The sequence below is a fragment of the Sinohyriopsis cumingii genome, chromosome 9 (genome assembly GCF_028554795.1).
Source record: "Sinohyriopsis cumingii isolate HCF-2022 chromosome 9, ASM2855479v2, whole genome shotgun sequence".
Lineage (NCBI taxonomy): Eukaryota > Metazoa > Mollusca > Bivalvia > Unionida > Unionidae > Sinohyriopsis > Sinohyriopsis cumingii.
This window is the reverse complement of record NC_142969.1, coordinates 48,728,277-48,749,017: the sequence shown is the minus strand read 5'-3', so window position 1 is coordinate 48,749,017 and position 20,741 is coordinate 48,728,277. Positions and strand designations below refer to the sequence as shown.

The 20,741-nt window shown below is 40.3% G+C and overlaps 1 protein-coding gene across 1 annotated transcript in view; it reads right to left on the bottom strand.

Annotated features, from left to right (window-relative positions):
• LOC149791771 (uncharacterized) overlaps nucleotides 1-20,741 on the bottom strand; it is an 82,526-nt gene that overhangs the window by 43,173 nt on the left and 18,612 nt on the right. The window contains exons 2-5 of the mRNA XM_089970274.1: nucleotides 7,192-7,374; nucleotides 4,951-5,046; nucleotides 4,149-4,325; nucleotides 3,696-3,809 (exon numbers count right to left, since the gene is read on the bottom strand). Of these exons, the coding sequence (XP_089826400.1) occupies nucleotides 3,696-3,809; nucleotides 4,149-4,325; nucleotides 4,951-5,046; nucleotides 7,192-7,374 (570 nt within the window). The remainder of the gene's footprint in view (nucleotides 1-3,695; nucleotides 3,810-4,148; nucleotides 4,326-4,950; nucleotides 5,047-7,191; nucleotides 7,375-20,741) is intronic.

Here is a 20,741-nt window from a genome sequence, read left to right as displayed (position 1 = left end):
TTATGATACACATGAACATATTTTCGGTCAGTAACCACTTGAGGGTATACTCTCAAATTATAATGACGAGAAAAGAAGTCTTGATGTTATTGCATTGTAGGAATGCCATTAACAGTCGCTTAGTGCTTCTTTTCGTTGTTGTGGCATATTCGATTTCTGAATGCTTTTCCATGCTCTTTCCATCTTTCCATTCTGCGATATCATTCTTCTCCATATATGTTCGACCCACGACGATGGCATGGTCTAGCACATGTAATCCTGCTGTGCAAAAATTAGCCTCTCGCCCATTCTCGACATTTAGCATACAAATATAGCACCCAATACATAACCATATTTGCCTCATAATTCTTAATATAAACATAGGGCTTTCAATTCGACCCACTGTCACGTTAAGAGGAAAATTTGCTGATGCTTCATGTATACACATATTTGCTCATAGTTAATTCGTAAATAGAGCATCTGGAATAATGTCAATACGTATTATGTAAGAGTACGACTTTAGACCGATTTTATGCACAAAGAAACTGCTTGTCTGTTGTTTAACTATTATGCAACGACCCGTTCGTGGTTTACTTCAAAAGGAATTATTCGACCAGGTAGAGACGCCTTCGTTTGTTTTGCACTCAGTCAGTGATGTCACGATCGGCTTGGAGCATGTTCGGGTTTTAGTAAACGGAAACCCGAAAGCCACAGATAAGTTATAAATTGACCCAGGTCAGTTTTCAAAGAAACCAGACCGTATCCAATTAGAACCGAAGGATTCAAATCTAGGGCGGAGTCTCAATAAGCAATTTTTTTTCGGACTAAGTCCATTTTTCCGTTAGCACAAGTTTGAATGCCGCTTGAGGCGGATCACAAAGAAACTGGAAGACATTAGACTGTACTCCGAGTGCTAAATTTGTACACATGTTAAAAGGCTGGATGGAATTCTAGTGAAATTCTAAGTTTGGGATTGCGAAGAAATGCTTCCTGAGGAAACTTTCCGAGTGGGTGTAGGGTCGACACCCAAGGATTGGAGAGAGGGAATACACGTGGAGAGCACGTGGGAGGTCTTTTGTGACGTAAGGAGCTTGTGGGGTGGCGCAGTGTGATGGAGACGTGGAAGAGAGTACCGAAAATGTCGGACGGACAGATCCGGAAGTGCCAAGAGAACACGTAGTCAAGGGTACCGAAAGTACCAAAAAAGAAACAAGAGACGGACAGATAAATACCAGAATCAACATTTAAGGGAACCACCCTCACTTAAGACTTTAATTTCATTTGATGATAGTAGTTGGCAACTATGAATAGGTGACTGAATTTGTTCGAAAGAAACTGCGGTTGAGAAATTTGTAGACAAAATAGATAAATACATACGATATAAGTTATTAAAGTTTGATACCTTTCACCTTGAGTTATTTATACACCTACACCGTCGGGATCGCTGATTGGGGGCTCAGAGCTCTTTCAATTGTAATTGTCCACCTCCTCCGGTGTTAGAAATAATACCATAGGAGGCACGTGTCACCTAAAAAAGCCCTATATAAACTAAAAATCGGTAGCAATGAAGAAAAAACAAATTAGGATGCTGATTCATTAAGTAAGGAACAGCGTAGCGAAACCTCAAATTAAGATAGTACAAATCAAACGACTACATCAAGCCACCCTCTTTGGTTCACGTTCACTAACAAGTACACATACTACACACAAAGAGTGAACTACCTACTAGGAAAATTCACAACTCACAAACATTAGAATCTGGTAAGCGCCAGCACATGTTTGGTGGAAGGATATGAATCTCCGCACACAGATAAGAAGCTTGGTATAGCTTTGAGAAAAAAAACGTAGCACGATGCCTGCTGATAGGCTGAAGCAGTTGGACAGTCCACTGGATGAGGAGAATGCAGACAGAAACGATGCAACCTGGACAGCCGTATATATGTTAAAGCATAGTGGACCATTACCAGAATCACAGACAAAGAAATGTGGAAAAAAATAATTTGTGGGGAGGGGCAAGGGTACGTGAATCGGATCTTATTCTACAGACCATCTGTGTGGCTAAGTCTGAGTAGAAGACTAGTGAATCGATGCCACATGTGTTAACCGGCTTCAGTCAACAAACCCCAAAGCACTTTTAAGGGCCACACATATCACCTGAAAAGAGTAATACTAACCATTTTGTTGGATAGTATTTCGTGTGTTGGATTATAATCAAGACAGCGGGTGTTGGGTTGTAGAGTTTGTGTATAATCAATATATGTAGAGTTTGTGTATAATCAATAGATCCGAAAGCGAGTGCTGCATAAAATATATGATGTGTCTGGATTGTAATAAAAAAGCGGGTGCTGGATTGTAGAGTGTGTGTTTTGACTGAGAACCAAAAACGGACGCTTGGTAGTATATGGGGTGTATTTAGACAATAATCAAAATGCGAGTGTTGCGTGTTTGATACTAATCAAGAAGCAGGTGCCGGATAGTGGGCCTGGGGGTAGTGGACGGTTTGCGATCCAGAAGTGGGTGCTAAATATTATATTTTGTGTGATGCACACTAATCAAAACGCGAGTGTTGGAATGTAAGCTGTATGTTTGAATAGTGATCCAAAAGTTGGTGCTGGATAATAAACCGAGTATTGGATTATATATAAAATAAATTAACTTTACTAGTCCTATTTGTCCCCATAAACAATTTTGTCCTACAAGTGCCGCAAATTGTTAACAGTACCATTTCCAATGGGGGATATGAAACCGTTTGACACCATAAATGCTTAGACTCGCGATATAGCTTAAACCTACATCGTAACGAGAATTTCCCGTTTGAGGCCACAAATTTTCGATCCTTTGAGGCTATAAGCGTTGGGGTTTGAATACCATTCCCATAATAAACCCATTGACCATTTTAACATCGATTTCGAGTTCGTACCTATAGTGGCGCTTATTGATGTTAATTCTAACAATATAACTTTATAATCCCAACTGAGACCAGCCATGTCAAGCAATAATATTATTAATCCCAATGTTAAACCTATGAACCATTTTAACATATGGTTTCCCAATTGAGCACCAAGTGGCATATCCATGTAAACCTATGGCGTAATGTTAATTCCTGACTGAGCACCAAGTGGCAGATATATGTAAGCATATGGTGTAATGTTAATTCGCGTTTGAGTGCCAGGTGGCACATATAACTACTGCTGTTTATCTATTCAGTCTGAAGTTTCCACTAATGTTTCACCAAATGATATAAAGTAGCAATTTCCTTTTGATGATGAGTATATATTATCAGCTCATGAACGTGCTTAGTGGTTTATGTTTTCTTAGTTACTGTGCCTTGCTGTAAGGTCTGGGTAATTCTTGCACCACGTTAGCTTCAGCCATTTCTGACAAATATTGGGTCCAGGTCAGTGGTGCAAGTAGATTTCAACACTTACATGTACGTACCGCCTCCGACCCAGTCTTTCCGGTAGGTCCGTACTGACAACATATTATTAAAGGTACAGCGTAGCCTACATAACCGTACCGAGTTACTTGACCACCAGTCGAGGTTATTATTTCCTGTGGTTTTCATTTCGTTTTCTTCTTCTTCTTCTTCTTCTTCTTCTTATTATTATTATTATTATTATTATTAGCAGTAGTAGAAGTAGTAGTAGTAGTAGTAGTATGGAACTGAGCTTTTAGAAAATGATAGAAGAAAGTTGAATCATCATTAGAAACCTTACTCGCATCGCATATAACAGTATGATTCTCATCACATGACGTGGTGCCGAACTCAAATTTGTCATGGTCTAGCTTCACTATACCGATACATATTTCTGTCACCATTTGACCAGGACCTGTAAAAGATTCCACAAGAAATATTTCATAGAAATAGTCTTAATATTGCAAACTTTAAATATAGAATTTGCTAATTGAAACAGTAAAATCTGATTTATTTATTCATTTACTCATTTCACACGTTTCCATATCCGCATGCAGATATTAACATCGTTTTATAATATGAATTTCTGGGTTCCAAATACACGTTAAATAATATATGTATGTATGTATGTATGTATGTATGTACGTGTGGGGGGTGGGTGGGTAGGTAGGTAGGTATCACAAATATTCAACCTAAGAAATGCCGCAAATATTCTGTTTAAATTTGAAACAAGTGTTAGGAACTTAATGCCTACTCAGTCTGTTTACAATGCGGACAGAATCATATTCTCCTATCCAGTATGTTCTGTTGACCGGAAGAAGCATGGGTAACACAAAGTTTTCCACCGTCAGGAGGGAGACTTTAGACAAGGAACATAGCTTCACTGCATCAGCGTATGGCAGCGTTTGATCTCTGGCATTAAACATTTCGGCTGGAAGAAATTAGGATAATATTGAAAGATTTTTGATGATCAAAACAGAGGGCATTTCGTTTCAAGAATTATACTGTCAGCATTACAATTGTGTCATGAGGATTGGATTATAAGGTTTAGAAACTTATCAAGAGTCCAGATGATAGTTCAGATAACATGGATATAAAGTTTAAGTAATTCCTGCCCCGTATTTATTTACAGCTTGTACTGTTCATACAAAGTTTTGTCTGCACTAGCATTTTCATTGTTATGCACACACTCTGCATGTTGACTAGAGGAAGAAGAATTTCAAGAAATACAAGTTAATGTCTTTAGCTTCATGATTTATTTCAATGTGCAAATAATTTGAGACAATCTGACTACTGGTAACATAGTTGCTGCCTCTAATGAAATAACATCGGGTCTTGTTTTCAAAAACAATTCTGAGATATTTTGTTTAGTTGTATACATGAAAGATCACACAGTAGTGTATGTTATGATTTCTTTTTTTTTTTTTTACTTACAACCCAACGGGTTGAATCTAACAGACCAACACGATTTGCTTCGCCAGCAACTGAAGTCGTATGCACGGTTCTTACCATTGCCGTATGCACGGTTCTTACATTGCCGTATGCACGGTTCTTACCATTGCCGCAAACGTATGCCAGATTTGTTGTCTTGTCTTCTCTCCTTACCGTAACATATCTACATTCCTTTTTTGTCTTTCTTACGTTTGTTGTATCTGCGGAAGAATGACGAAATAGTCCATTCCCTTCTTGTGCCAAGCGGAAAAGCATTTAAGAACTTTCATGAAATTACTAACAATAGAATATAACATAATGAACAAACTGTTAGCGAGAATGTAATGTTCGCGAATTTAGCAAAGAAACATAATTTTTTCAAGTATTTACGTTGAAGTATATGACAGGACTTAGTACATGATGAGCTAATAGGGGATATTTCATGCCATCAACACGCATGATTTACTAAATTCATGATGAGCTAATAGGGGATATTTCATGCCATCAACATGCATGATTTACTAAATTCATGAGCTAATAGGGGATATTTCATGTCATCAACACACATGATTTACTAAATTCATGAGCTAATAGTGGAAATTACATGCCATCAACATGCATGATTTACTAAATTCATGAGCTAATAGTGGATATTTCCTGCCATCAGCATGCATGATTTACTAAATTTATGAGCTAATAGGGGATATTTCATGGTACCAACAAGCATGATTTACTAAATTCATGAGCTAATAGGGGATATGTCATGCCATCAACATGCATGATTTACTAAATTCATGATGAACTAATAGGGGATATTTCATGCCATCAACACGCATGATTTACTAAATTCATGAGCTAATAGTGGATATTTCCTGCCATCAGCATGCATGATTTACTAAATTCATGAGCTAATAGGGGATATTTCATGCCATCAACATGCATGATTTACTAAATTCATGAGCTAATAGGGGGCGTATTAACCATTAAGCAGACTAAGCACGTGCTTAGGGCACCAGGGCCAAAGGGGGCACCACAAAAATGAGAAAAGGGTGAAAAGAAAAAAAACGAATGAAGATTTGTAAAGAAAATTGATAAAACTAGTGCAAATTGATCATAATGTTGTTTCTTGATCATGGTGCACTCTAGGGTTATCTTTCCAGGTGTACGTGGAAAGGAGGGGGGCACCAACATTTGTCAGCGATTAGGGCACCAATGAGCCTTAATCCGCCCCTGACACGCATGATTTACTAAATTCCTGAGCTAAATGGGGATATTTCATGCCATCAACACGCATGATTTACTAAATTCATGAGCTAATAGGGGATATTTCATGCCATCAACATGCATGATTGACTAAATTCATGATGAGCTAATAGGGGATATTTCATGCCATCAACATGCATGATTGACTAAATTCATGATGAGCTAATAGGGGATATTTCATGCCATCAACATGCATGATTGACTAAATTCATGATGAGCTAATAGGGAATATTTCATGCCATCAACATGCATGATTTAATAAATTCATGATGAGCTAATAGGGGATATTGCATGCCATCAACATGCATGATTTACTAAATTCATGATGAGCTAAATGGGGATATTCCATGCAATCAACATGCATGATTTACTAAATCCATTAGCTAATAGGGGATATTTCATGCCATCAATATGGATGATTTACTAAATTCATGAGCTAAAAGGGTATATTTCATGCAATCAACATGCATGATTTACTAAATCCATTAGCTAATGCGGGATATTTCATGCCATCAACATGCATGATTTACTAAATTCATGAGCTAATAGGGGATATTTCATGCCATCAGCACGAATGATTTACTAAATGCATGTAGATTAGGCGTCATAACTGTAAGCTTTGCAGCTTTTCATGACGTATCAAAGTCATGGGAAAAGGATTTTAAAAAATTCCATAAAAAATTATTATTGATCACATTACATAACCCAGTTTCATTTGTGTCTTGGAAATATTTCATAGGTAATTAAATTAATTTACCAGTTGTAATAAACAATAAAATTTTGTGAGCGAAATATGTAATAAAATATGAAAGATAGTCTCTCATATCGTTGAAATATATAACAAGACTTAACTATTACAACAAAAAGGTTTAATTCTTCTACCTAGGAAAAGAAGAAACATGTTGTAAATGATGAGCTGATTTGAGTTCATTATAAATGAAAGCATGTAGTTCGGATTTCAAAAAATATAGTTCCAAAAAGAAAAGAAAAACCCCCAAGCTAATAGAACAGAGTTGCTCAATACATTCTGCTTACATAGAAGAAGAAGAAGAAGAAGAAGAAGAAGAAGAAGAAAACAAACAAGGAAATGGACTTCAATTTACTCTTTTCTAAGCAGAACGTGTATTCCTTTCCATCAATCCAAGCAACCTCTCCAACATCTAAAGAACTTAGTGCGTGTTTAACTCGAATACCAGAGATAATGGTGTTTGACATGTTGGCACAGGCTGCTCGTGCTTCTCTCCATGACAACCGGTCAAGTCCTCGAACGTACAGTATATTGTTCCCTTTGTATAATAAAGCAACTATGTCATCAATTAAACAATAACAATGATGAAAATAAGGAATCGTAGTCATATTAATACTGCATGCATTCATCTTGACTTATTGTACAGGTAGAAATTTAGTATATGTTTTACCTATTTTCGTAATCTATTAGCTTCTAGCCTATATATTTAATTACAATATATAGTTTCTACCGAACTCATTTTAACTCATATGGCCACAATGCAGATTATTAACCGCAGTGCGAACATACGCCTTTATACATAAAATACGGCACCGCTATCTAATACGTTTCAAAAACTAATATAACTGTAACACGATAGTGAATTTATTTTCGATGTTAGCCAAGATATACATTGTGTAGGCAGTGCAGTACAGTTGTTTACATGCTCCATGTAGTTATCTCTATTCTACAGAAACAAACACACCCGTGTGTGTGTGTGTGTGTGTGTGTGTGTGTGTGTGTGTGTGCATACAAACAATACATACAATACACATGCATGGAACAGATACATATTGTCACTCAGTCAATCAGTCAGACTTACGCGAACACAAGAGGACGCCATAGCTACAGACAACACGAATACAGTCAACAGTACAGTATAAGCCTGCCATATTTTTAATAGTCGAGAATGGAAATGTTACATATTTATTTACAATCCAACACGCGCTATTGATTACTGTATATTCACACACACACGTACAATCCAGGGTCCACTTTTAGATTATTATCCAAACACACACCCCTACAATCCAGCACCGAATTTGTTATTACTTTCCTAAACACACACCTACACTCCAACTATAAGTGTAGGAAGTGTTTATAGACACAATACTATACTCTCTCACACATACAAACACATAAGAGAGTAGGGTAAAGGAGTTTTAAGTCTTAGTCGTCAACAACATGCACGTACACAAACATTTACACGCACAAAACATAAAACAAAGATATTTTTGTCAAATAAGATTAGTATCTCTCTTTTCTACTCATCCGGGTCGTTGGTGTTTGATAACCAAAGGCGGTTAATGTACGTGACATCACTTCTCTGGTATTCTTATTCTCGTACATCGTCACACGGCGGGTGTATAGAGTAAGGCACGCTTTGTTGCGGAACATTTTGAATACCATACAATGAAGATAATATATCTGGGTCCGCCTACTGTAGATAACCCGTGTACTCGCAGTGATAGTACTATTATTAAGACTACTAATGCAGCTTTAACCAGTATTCTTACAAAAGAGGACGAATTCAGTGTAATGTGAGCTGAATTCATGTCGTCTCCTTGAGAATGTTTGCATGCGACGTAGTACTGCCTTCGCCTCTTTCTCCATCATTACCATTGGTAGAAGATTTCAGAAAGAGAAATAAGACCGAATTTTAAACAAATCTTCCAGCGAGAAAAATAATCCGAAGTATTTGTACAACAACAGCAAGAAGAAGAAGAAGAAGAAAACTTTGAATTGTGGTTGACAGAAGGGTTTGAAAACAAAACGATTTGCTACAAGCGAATTTGTCTGAGTTAAAGCATATGCGACAAAAATTTCAGACTTCCTTATCTAAATCCAAGAGAAAGAGACTTTCATGTGCCAAGATTTATAAATCTTTCATCACTGCATCCACTCTCATCGCCAATGAGATGCCAGCAGCAGTTACTACCACCACTATTAAAACAGTAATGGCAACATGAGGATTAATAGGACATAGGATTAGGAAAATGATGATGACGGTTTTTGTGATTCCAAAACAAGCCAACGGTCCTTTTCAGGGCTACCTATATATCTTAGAAAAAAAATACTATTCCGTGATTGCTAAACCAAGTAAAACATAAATACATTTCCTCTTGATTCAATGATGTGCGTGTGTGAGCGTGTATAAGTAACTTACCCATAATAAAGAACAAACGAAGACAACGATACACTTAAATTTTCTTATCTTAGCGTATTTTCTTTAAACGAGAATCAAATGAAATTTCATAGAACATCACAAATTCCAGTTTTTCTCTTTTTACGATATGTCTCTCTTGTGGATTTTCTTCACTGACATGAAAGCAATCTTTTATCTAGCGCACAATGACATAAATCTGAAGCAGTTATTCTCAAGATCGTGGGTTCCTCAATAGTATTTATTGAAAGTAATTAAATAGAAGAAAGTGTCGGAAGTGAAAAAGATAAAAGCAAACAAGTTATGCAAGCTCGTGAACGTAAGAATGAATTGTTCAGGATTCACAAAAATAAAAAATAAACATAAACCTGAACACAGAAGGCAGCTTAGAAAACGTTCGCAATAGTTTAAAAGTGCCAAAAAAAGAACAGTTTAAGAAAAAGAAAATGCGGTGAGTAAGCCAACAAGTTTTAAAATAACCAATGAAATTAAGTAGTACGTATGTGGAGTATTAGCCTTTGTTGTGTGAAGACATAAAAAGAAAAAGAACACGTTTCTGGTTTTCAAAAGAGAGCAAGTTTTGCCCTAACAAAGTGGCTACAGTTCATGAAAACAGGGAAAATTCATTTGCAGAAATGTTATAGAACTTCTCCTCTTCAACTAAATAAATGGAATGTTGGACAAACAATATAATTTACATAATCTATCATGCTACATTGCATTCTGGATTTAGAGTTACATCATAATGTTGAAGATGACAGTAAGTTTTAAAATAGAATCACCATCGGCCATCAGTTTTGAATATAATTTTAAGTTAAATATTCCCATTTCTTTAATGATTTACCGTTGATTATCTGATTACACAAGGAATATAGCTAAAGAATAAATCGAATAAGTAGAGAGATTTTTGTTCACCTGAGGCCATATAGATTATTGGAATAAAATCACGAGCAAGTGAGACAATAAGGCTAGCAAATTCATAAAACACAATGAACAAATACGTTGATGCTAACAGAGAAAGAAAAACCTAAATCAGGATTTTAGAGTAGACGTTTCGGAAATTCTGGATTGGTAATAGTTTAAAAACAATTCTGTAATAAAATACTAGTAGTGAAGTGGGATACTTTACGGACAATGGAAATTCCAGTCAAAACACCCCTGGGACACTTTACGGACAATGGAAATTTAACATGGCGAAAAATCGTGGGAACATATACGGACAAGGGGAATTAACATGGGAATAAATCGTGGGACACTTTACGGACAAGGGGAATTTAACATGGGAATAAATCGTGGGACAATCTACGGACAAGGGGAATTTAACATGGGATTTTTTTTTTAAAAAAAATTTTTTAAAAAGGGGTAGGCAATTCAAAGACTATCTCTTTTCGAGAAATATGGCTGGCCCTGAAAAGGGCCTTTGGGTTTTCTTCTTCTAATTTCTTCTTTTCCTCCACCAAGTTCTTATTTTATCTCCTACACTCTTCTTCTCTTTCTTTTTTTTCTTCTCCTCTTCTTTCTTCTCTTCCTCCTCTTCTTTCTTCTTCTTTTCATTTTCTTCTTCTTTTTCAATTTTTTCGTTCCAATTGCGTATTCTTATTCTTTCCTCTTCATCCTCCTTCTCCTCCTTGATCTCTTTCATGACACCACTAATTTTGTCCTTTGCTTTCCTTAAGTTATTAATTTCCATCTTCACACGATGGGGACTATAGGAATAATGGTCTTCAACCAGTCTTAATAGCATCTGTTCCATTATTCCTAAGTTGTCTAAAACGTCTTGCAAGGTTTGTAATTTGTCCATTTGGTTTGACGCCATCTTCTTTGTATTCTTTGCAGAATGGTTTGAACAACTAATACTGTGGGTTCTTATACGAAAAGCGCGAACGTGAAGGAAAACATCCCCCTAAAACATAAAATGGATCTTACCTAGATGATGACCAAACATCGCGCGGACGTGAAGGAAAACATCCCCCTACTTTCTCATTTCATATAATATAACCCTAACTATACTCTCCACATTTGCTAAAAAACCCATAATCTACTATTCACACTAACATACCTGAGCTCTTACAAACACACAAACACATACACTTCCACTATTAATGAAGAGTTAGTGTTTATTTTCACACTACTCTACCTACTCACATTGGCAAATTAATAGTTATTTCTTTTCTAGACTATTGGGTAGCCCTGAAAAGGGCTGTTTTTTTTAAACTCCAGATGCACCTATCTAATGGTTGCACCTTCCTGGCCTGGCGCCGCACACGCATCTTCTTCCCCAGTCTTCTTTCACCTTTCTTCTGGGGAGCGCAGAGGGAGGATGATTCGCTTCAGCACCCCAATCCTCTGTTTCAGGAATATTAAACGACATCATCTCTTCTCTTTTCTTTTCCTCCTCTTCCCTCTGTCTTCTCTCCTCTTCTTCCTTCTTTATTCTTGCTTCTTCTACGATAGCCTCCGCTGATAGTTCGTTTACTATCCGCCTGGCATATTCCAGGTGCATCTGGAGTTCTAACAGTTTCACTATTCTGCTAGTCATTCTTCTGGCTGTGTTGATCAATCAACAAGGGTAGCTGGACTGCCGAACGAGTTTCAATTTATACTGAAAGCGCGTACGTGAAGGAAAACATCCCCCTAAAAACATAAAATTCATCTTACCTAGATCATGACCAAAAAAAACAACAACAACGCGCGGACCTAAAAGAAACACTCGCTCACTTTTTTATGCTACCCATCACTTCAATAGACTATCCACATACTCAAAGCAATCCAATCTAACCCCAAATATACACCTCAAGCAGCCAAAAAAAAACAAACAAACATCATTTTAATCTACTATCCACACCAACCTACTTTATCACTTACAAACACAAACACACCAACACATACCCTCAAAATTTTTAAGAAAGAGTTAGTGTTTATTTTCACACTACTCTACCTACACACATTGGCAAATGGATCATTACTTCTTTTCTAGAGTATTGGGGTAGCCCTGAAAAGGGCTGTTTTTTTGTTGTTTTTTTTTTGCTATGGCATTCTTTTTTAGTTTCTAAGAATGCGATGTCCTCTGAGGATAGACTTTCTGGCGATAGGTCTGCTTCTTCGGAAAGAGAAGAAGAACTCTTTGGTGTCGATACGACAATCGACAAAGCCTCTGTCAGCTTCAGGTTGTTGCTGCTGTTGCTGTTGTTGCTGCTGTTGCTGCTGTCTCTGAAGTCTGTACGTCTCCGTCCATTCTTCTTTTTCCCTGTTCACTTCTTCTCTGAAGAGCTCTTCTATCAGGTCTTCAGTGATTTTTAACATTCTCACATTCTCTATTTCTTCTGGCTTCGGTATCAGACTGTGTCTGACCCTATGCAAATTCACGTAGGCTTCGTTGAGCTTAGCTAGTTTGGAGCACATCTTCTTAGGAGGATGAGTCGACAATGGATGGCTAGACTGGAAACAACCCCGGTTATTATAGTGAAAGCGCGGACGTGAAGGAAAACATCCCCACACGATTTTCGATTCGCAACGTTCAGTGATTGTCATGAGAGGGATAGTAAGAAATGAAAGAGCATCAATTCAACATTCTTATAGCTAAACAAAAGACAAAGGCATTTTTTCAAAACACAACATTTTTTATTCAAAAATCACTTAACACTAAACAACAACTCTAAAATTTTTAACAATAATCCAACACTATAACATCAAATAATTTTTTCAAATCACAAACTTTTTTTCTCAATGGACAATCTACTTTAAACAGGGCTGACAACGTTGTGAATGAAATTGTGATTTCCACTGTTGGAAATCATTAGGCCATTGATGGACACTACGTTTCCTAGCTTGAGACAAAAGATAAGCATAATGGTCACAAAACCATCGATCTACTTTCACATCGTTTCTAGCAGAAGAACGAGGATCAAAATGAGTCACTAAATGTTCTAAGGAATAGCCCAGGCTGCGATGATGCAGAAAATACACACAGTACTGTCCACACACCAAGGAATCTGTGCCTTGTAATTTCACGTTATTGAATCGGGTGGTTTGAGCATTTCTTCTCATAAAGTCGATGATATCGTCTTCCAAAGGGGGCAATCCGTACGAATCGAAATATTCCACACATCCTTCTTGAGGAAAGTAGACGGCTACCCAGTGGGTTCCTGGGAGATGACTTTCGTCCGTGTTGATCACGTAAGCTTGATGGTCTTTAGGTTTGCGATGAGGGAGTTCATCTTTAGCACAGACGACAGGATTCCAAGAAGCCGTATACGAACTATGGTTCAAAAGGTAATAAAGTTCCCAGGTATCCATTGATTTGTGTTTTTTTCTTCTTCACAGGTAATAATAAGTCGTCAATTCGATCCTGACTTTTTGCTTGAAAATGTCTGACGAATAAACGGTTATTCGTTCTGTTTCCTCACTCTGATTCAGGAGAGCTTCGATACGATGGATCTCTTGAGTGGTTAATGGTGGACAAGAATGTTCACGCAAGTCTTTATACCACTGGTGCAACACGTCTTTGTTTGAGATGAGACTCCAAGCTTCGTCCAGATACTCGTCCAATTTTTCTTCTTGACTCAACATCAGGCATTTATCGTGTTGAATTTGACTGGGATGATCGTTTTGACATCCATAACAATTTTTCTTGATCAATTCCGTCATTTTGTCGACCAAGTGTTTGGCAAAACAGGAGACTAAATGGGCTTCTTGTTCTGGCCATCTCGACTTCATCATGACAATTTCTTCGTCTTTGTCTTGGGATTCTCCTTCCACGGTCTCCTCACATTTCATGTCCAAAGTTTCTTCACTAGGTAAAGAGGGATAACAGTCTTCCATGGCTTCTAGTAATCTAGAATGACTTCTCTCAAACTGTTGATTTCTATCGTATTGTCAAATTCTGCATACAGGATCACGTTCAACGTTGGATCAGCAGGGTCTCGATTTGCAAACTGAATTTCCACACGAATCTGGCCAGATTTTATAGGGTGGAAATGTCCCTCGTCGCTGCCTTGGTCTGGAGTGAAATCGAAAGCCCACAAAGCGTAGCCTCCTGCATAATCCTCGTACGTAATACCGTGACTGGTATTGGTTCCTAACTGTCCGGTGGCTTCGTACAGGGACAAGTACGATCTCAAGTAATTGTTCTGGGCAAAGTTAGGCTCAAAGGGTCGTGTACACAAGGTCTTGCCGTCGCGACTGACTTCGATTTTGGACACGCTAGAGTGTCGAAACTCAAAAGGATTTTCGTTGTGAAGTCCATTGAAAGCTGAATTCCTGACGATACCAACGATCAAACGCTTGGGTAACTGTCCTTGGAACAGATGATCTTCGATCATGGATCGCTGTCCAACAGGAATGGTGAACGTTTTCACTTCCACACGTCGTATGGGATACTTGGCGGTCGTTCTGCTCAACGTCTGACTGATGTCGTTTCCCACTTTAGGTAACACTTCCACACGGCGTACGTAAAGTCTGGCTTCTTGGATAACAGTTTTGTATTCGTTGGCATGGGCCATCAAATGGAAAGCGGCAGTGCTACGATTCAGTCTCAGGCGAATATCAACTCCGTTCAGTAAATACTTTTCTTGTAACCACATGTCCAAATGCAAACGATCCATCAGTTCTAAACTACGTCCTTGCAAAATTTTAGTTCTACGTGTGTTAAACCCCACATTGTGAGGATTGTCATCTTCTGTCAGGGCTGTGTCGCTAAACGTGCCTGCACCTGCCGTGTCAGGTTTCCATACCACGCAAGCATCCAGATGAGTATTCTTGGCTTCTTTTCCGTACGTCAAGAGATTTTCCAAGTAGGCACGATATGGGTAAGTATCCATGCTGCTGCTGACCAGTTTGTTATTCAAGTACAAGTCCACTTCGCTGAACAAGGAATGCATGAAATTGTTGACGGGCGCTACCCTATCATTGGCTCCAGGATTGGTGTTGTCAGTTTTGATCACTTTGACTTTCAAATACAGGTAACTGCTATTCAGATCGATGTAATCTTCGGGTTGTCCTTTGATTTCGAACTCGATGGGAGCGGAATCCGTCAAAGAGGAGACGGGATGAAATTCCACCCACTGGGATTCTTGCATCGTCATCATGGTGGGGGGCATGGCAAACATATCCAGTTCCGTCTTGGAACAAGCACATGACTCTCGGTGCATCATTTTTTCTGTGTCTCAATAATCGAAAACGTCTAAGTCTCGAACGGTTCTTCTTTTCTTGGCTTTTCTAGCTTGAAGTCTGGTGAAAGGGTGTTTTCTTCGTCGTCTCTTTCTGCCTTGTCCTTGCTGAATGCCTGACTCGGTAGCGTGCAGGGCATTTATAGGTGTGTCTCGTCGGCCTAAAATGTCTTTACCCGCTTGCAGCAGGACATTTTTGCCTGCCCTCATGAAGGCTTCTTTAGGGTTTTGTTTGTCGATGATGACATTTTGGAGAAATTCTTTGCCTTGCGTCAGTGCCGCATCTTTCAAGGCGTGCAATCCGCGTGTCACCATCGGTTTCAACACCGGGGCCACCGAACGAAAGGCCGATTTTAACATGTCTCCTAAACCGTGTCCTCGCTGTCGTGCAACCCCTTGGTACACTGGATACATGACTTACTTACGAATCGTGAGAGAACCGTTTTCGAAAATGGAGTTTCACCGTGACTTTTCCTTTGGTAAATGGAATATTTTGTCCCAGATCTCCTTTTATAGTAATGTTGACCGTGTCCAAATACGACTTGCTGACTGGCAAATAGTGAGGATGGACAAATTCGCGGTGGACGTGGTAAGTGTTTCCACCTTCCTCGTCAGCGTTCGCGGCAGAATCCACTTTGAAAGGAATGACACGCAGTAACGGTACGGTGGTGTGTCCCACCACGTTATACTCCACCACATCGGAGTACACGAACATCAAATTCAGTCCTTGGTTCAGTTCTACTGGGGTACGAAATAACTTGCTAAAAGACTCGTTGTTGTAAACAATGGGTAATTCGTTGTTCTTGAGTATGCTCATTCTCAGATTCATGTCTCCGCCCAACATGTCAAACAATTCAGGACAAAATAAAATGGACATGATTTTACTCCGCTCAAATTTCATCGAGAAGCGACGAGCTACTTTGTGGTACTCCATGGTGACACCTTTGTTGACATGCTCCAAAGCTTCCCCAAACACGCCATTAAACTTGGCAGCTATGATGTTGACCAAATGTTGACCACTGAAATAATAACCTGGAGGAATGAAAAAGTGGTAGGTCCACTTTTGAGTTTTCTCATTATAGGTTTTATTGTCATATATGACTTTCTTATTCAACTCCTGTTGCAATGACTCGTCATGAACTTCCACATGAAAAAAATTTTGATTGGGAAGGACATTGAGGACTTGGGTCGGGTGAATGATTTCCACTAAAGCCACTTCCCAATGGGCTTCGTGATCTAAGGGGATGGCCTGAGGTAATTTGGCCGTGTAACAGCACAACGTGTTGTGGGGAAACACCTCCATGGAACTGTCACTGGGTAAGGTTAAGTAAAATTGGTTTTGGTGACTCATAATTCCAGAGTTCTGTGGCTGTCCGAGGGGTTACTGGACGTCAGAGGCGTGTCTCCGTCCAAAATGGGGTTCTGGTTGTAGTTGTTGGAGTGGTGACTGACACTGGCACTGGACACAAGGTTCCCGGGGTTCCCGTTCGAGGAGAATTTCAGGGAGGGATTGGGAAGCAGGTAACCGATGCAACTGCTCAATAAAATGGTCCACAATTGTTTGTCTCCTTGTTGCAAACTCAAATTGGCAATGGCTGCCCCGATGACACAATACACCACGAAGATTTGGCAGAAAAAGACGATTTGCGTTTTAGGCACACGTTCTCCACACCACACCCACAAGGGTTGTTTTTGTAAATCTTGCACAGAAGAACTGGCTGAAGAAGGAGTGGTCGACGTAGCTGCGTCTGCTGTGTGAAAGGGCATGATGGTCACTTCTTCTTTTTATAGTCGATGACTTGCGAAGCGTCGATCCAAGAATCGAAACTGGGTGGATATCCTTTCCAACGTACTTTGACTTCTTTGACACGTCGTTTGCCCACTTTACGGGTTCTGCGTTCGAGAATGCTTTCGATGTCGTACACGTCGTCTTCTTTTTTGGTGACACGTTGTAACTCGGGCAAATAAAACGTTCCTTTGAGTACTTCTCCGTTCATGTCTTCCAATTTATAGACGGTAGGATGACGGCCATGCACTCGTCCAGTAACGCGAAACAGTTCGGTCGTCCAGTTAGGTAAGTAACCTTTGTCGAAAGTGCGTTTGGTTTTGCCAATGCGCACCCAATCTCCTACGGCCAACTCTCCACTTTTCTTGGGGACAGCCCTCGTCGGGGACGTACCGAACAGGCGCTCAAACACCAGCACTTCGTTGTCGGGAGTCACGTCTTGCGGAGCACGTCCGATGCTTCGATGGTAAGATTGGTTGTACGCTTGCACCAGGTGCGGTAAGATGTCGATGTACTTCAGAGTGTGGTGATGCGTAAAATATTTCCACATGCGTTCTTTCAAAGTGCGTTGAAAACGTTCCACGATGCTGGCTTTGGTTTCGGGATTCTCGGTGGTAAAAAAATGAATGTCACGTTTCTTTAATTCTTTTTGGAAAGCTTGGTTCAGAAATTCGGTGCCTTTGTCCGTTTGCCATCGAAGAGGGTGACGACCGCTTTGTTTCAGCACCCGTTGCAGGGCTCGCACTAACTCGCTGCTCGATTTGGAAGTCAAGGGCACAACCCAGGCAAATTTGGAAAAGACGTCGATGACACAAAACAAATATTTGTAGCCGCGATTGTAGCTGGCCAAATGAGAGACATCGGCTAAATCGGCTTGCCATTGATGATCGATGCCTTCCACTTGGGTGCGACTTCTGGCAAACTTACGTCGAATGGGTTTGTGTAAAGTGTAGGTAGCTTGTTCTTGTAACCATCGTTGCACTTGAGGTAAACGGAGACTTTTCAGTCGAGTTTTGGCAGCACGATACAATTTTTGAACTCCTGCGTAACCTGCAGGATGGGAGGGATCGTAGTAAATGCTGGCTAAGACTTTTTCCATTTTTTGTGTTTGTGTGTTAATAAGGCACCCACTCTTGGAAGAGGCTACTCTTTTTCTCTTGGGGTATTTTCTTGGATTGCAAGGCTTTGCGTGTGCGACCGGCAATAGGTGTCGAAGAGGAGAAGGATGTCTGAGCGGGGGATATCGGTTCTTGTTTCACTTCTGTCTTCACTTCTGTCTTCACTTTCTTTTTCTCTTGTGAGGAAGAAGGGGTGGCCATCATCTTTTTAATCCATCCAATTCTGGAGGTAGGTGGTGTTGTTAACTTGCGTACTTTTTCTGGTGGAGTTTGAAACCCTTCCTCTTCTTCTCCTATTTCTGTCTTGGTCACGGGTACTGGTGGTACTGGTACTGGTGATGGTGCTGGACTTTTCATCAAGGTCTTAAAATCTTTCAAAGTGGGTAGAGCTGTTTCGTCTAAAGCTTTCTGGTGAAAGAGTTGCAGTCGTTGCAAGAGTTGACCGTACTTTTGCGATTTTTCTGTTTCGGACAAATCTTGGCGATCCATCAAGGACTGCAGTTCGTGTTGTAACTGGGACATCTCGCTCAAATTGGGATTGGGAGGTAAATGCGGGGTGCGTTGTTCTTGCCAACGATGGTATTCCATCCATCGTTTGTAAGGCACTAAAGCTAGTTTTCGTCCTTCCATGGGGTTGTCAGGGGTCGATTCTGAGATTTTGGGACTTCCGAGGGCCTTTTTATCTTGCTCCCATCAGTCCTCCCAACATGGTTCCCAAGACTCCTTTCAGTATGCGGCCTAACAAGAGGGGCAAAATGCCTCCACGTTGCACTAACATCTTCTTTTTTTGACGAATGGGAATTTTCTTTCGAACCATTTGGCGAAGAACGTGACGATGTTTGCTTAAGCATTGTTTCTGGTGTTTGGACAAAGGGATCGTGCCTTTCAAAACGTTCAAACAACATTCGCACACGGTATCGATGACCTCTTTGGAGGCCGTTTGAATGAGTTTTTTTCGTAGGGGTGGAGAAGCTTTGGACAGGACAGATAACAGGTCCCCATGTTTGGCTAAACGTGGTGGCAGTCCTTTCCTTTTCTTTCCTTGGGGTTTTCTGGAGGGTGACATCTTTGAGTCTTTAGGAGCACCTAAAAACACTGATACTCTACTCGGTCACAAGCCTTTTTTATACTGGAACGCGTCGCCACTGATTGTCTTTACGGCGTATCAGTTTGAGGACAGGCATGACACGTCGTGCAGGGGTACGTAACGGACTAAATCGAGCCAGTTCTTGCTTGGACAAATCCAGTAAACTTTGTAACATGCCCGATCTTTCATGGACTTTGATTTTGGGAGAAGGTACTTTGTGAGCAGCAGCCACTACCGCTAAATTGGAAGGTCCTGCCACTGGGGAAGTTCTTTTGGGGGTCATCAACGGAGAAGTTCTTGGTGTAATCAACGTCTCCAAGTACTCTTCAGTTCCTGGTGACATCAACGGAGAAGTGGACAAACGTGAGGCTGCCGGAGACGCAGTCACCGCTGTGGCAGGTCGTGGTTTGCGAGTGTAAGGTTGCGTCCTGGCCGAAGTGCCTCTCTTGCGACTAGTTTTCTTCTGTGGACTTTTCTTTTTCTGGGGACTTTTTCTCTGTTTCTTTTTCTGGGGGCTTCTTTTCTTTTTCCGGGGTGGTGGTGTCTGGTAAGAGGAGGGTCCTGCCACTGGAGAAGTTATTCTTCTTGGGGACCTGGTCTTTTTCTTTTTCTTCTTGGGGCTTCGTTGGACTTTTGTCTTGGGGATAACTTTGGGGGCATTAGGATCCCATCTTAAGAGTGAGCGAATGATGACCCCTCCTAGAGTACCGCTCCCTCCAGGTTTCAAAATGATTTGTTTTTTGGTTTGAGTGTCGATGCGGGGATCGGCCAGTTGGACCAAAGCGACTTTGTTTCGATCGAAAAAGCGTTTGGTTTGATGAGGAATCTGAATGATTCCTTGGAGTAATTGACGTGCCGTCACCGTGAACCATCGTAAGACTTCTTTGAGACTAGCTTCTAAGACACGGGCTCGTGTTTGTGGATCTTTTTCTCGGCTGATGCCATACAAGGCACGAATCAATTTGACGGGAAGATGCGACTGAAGGGACGTCATGTTCACACTGTGTGAGACAGACGAAAAAGGGTCTGAGGTTTTTATAGATTTTTTTCATGGGGAGTGAAATGAAGTCGAGGACGGAGACGTGTACAGGACAGGCCCTCCGTCTTGGCACCAGTGGTGAAACAAGTGGGTACGAAATCGCAAATCCTCGGGGGTCGTAGGTTTCAAATCGACGAGTAAATAGGCGTGTGGAGTTTGAGTGGCATCGTCGTACGCCTGAGTCAGCCAAGGCGTTCCTAACTGTTTGGCTAAGACTTGCACTTGCGATTTATCTCGAGGGCTTTTAAACAAGACCACGTAATGCGCATTGAGACTGATGGTGCGA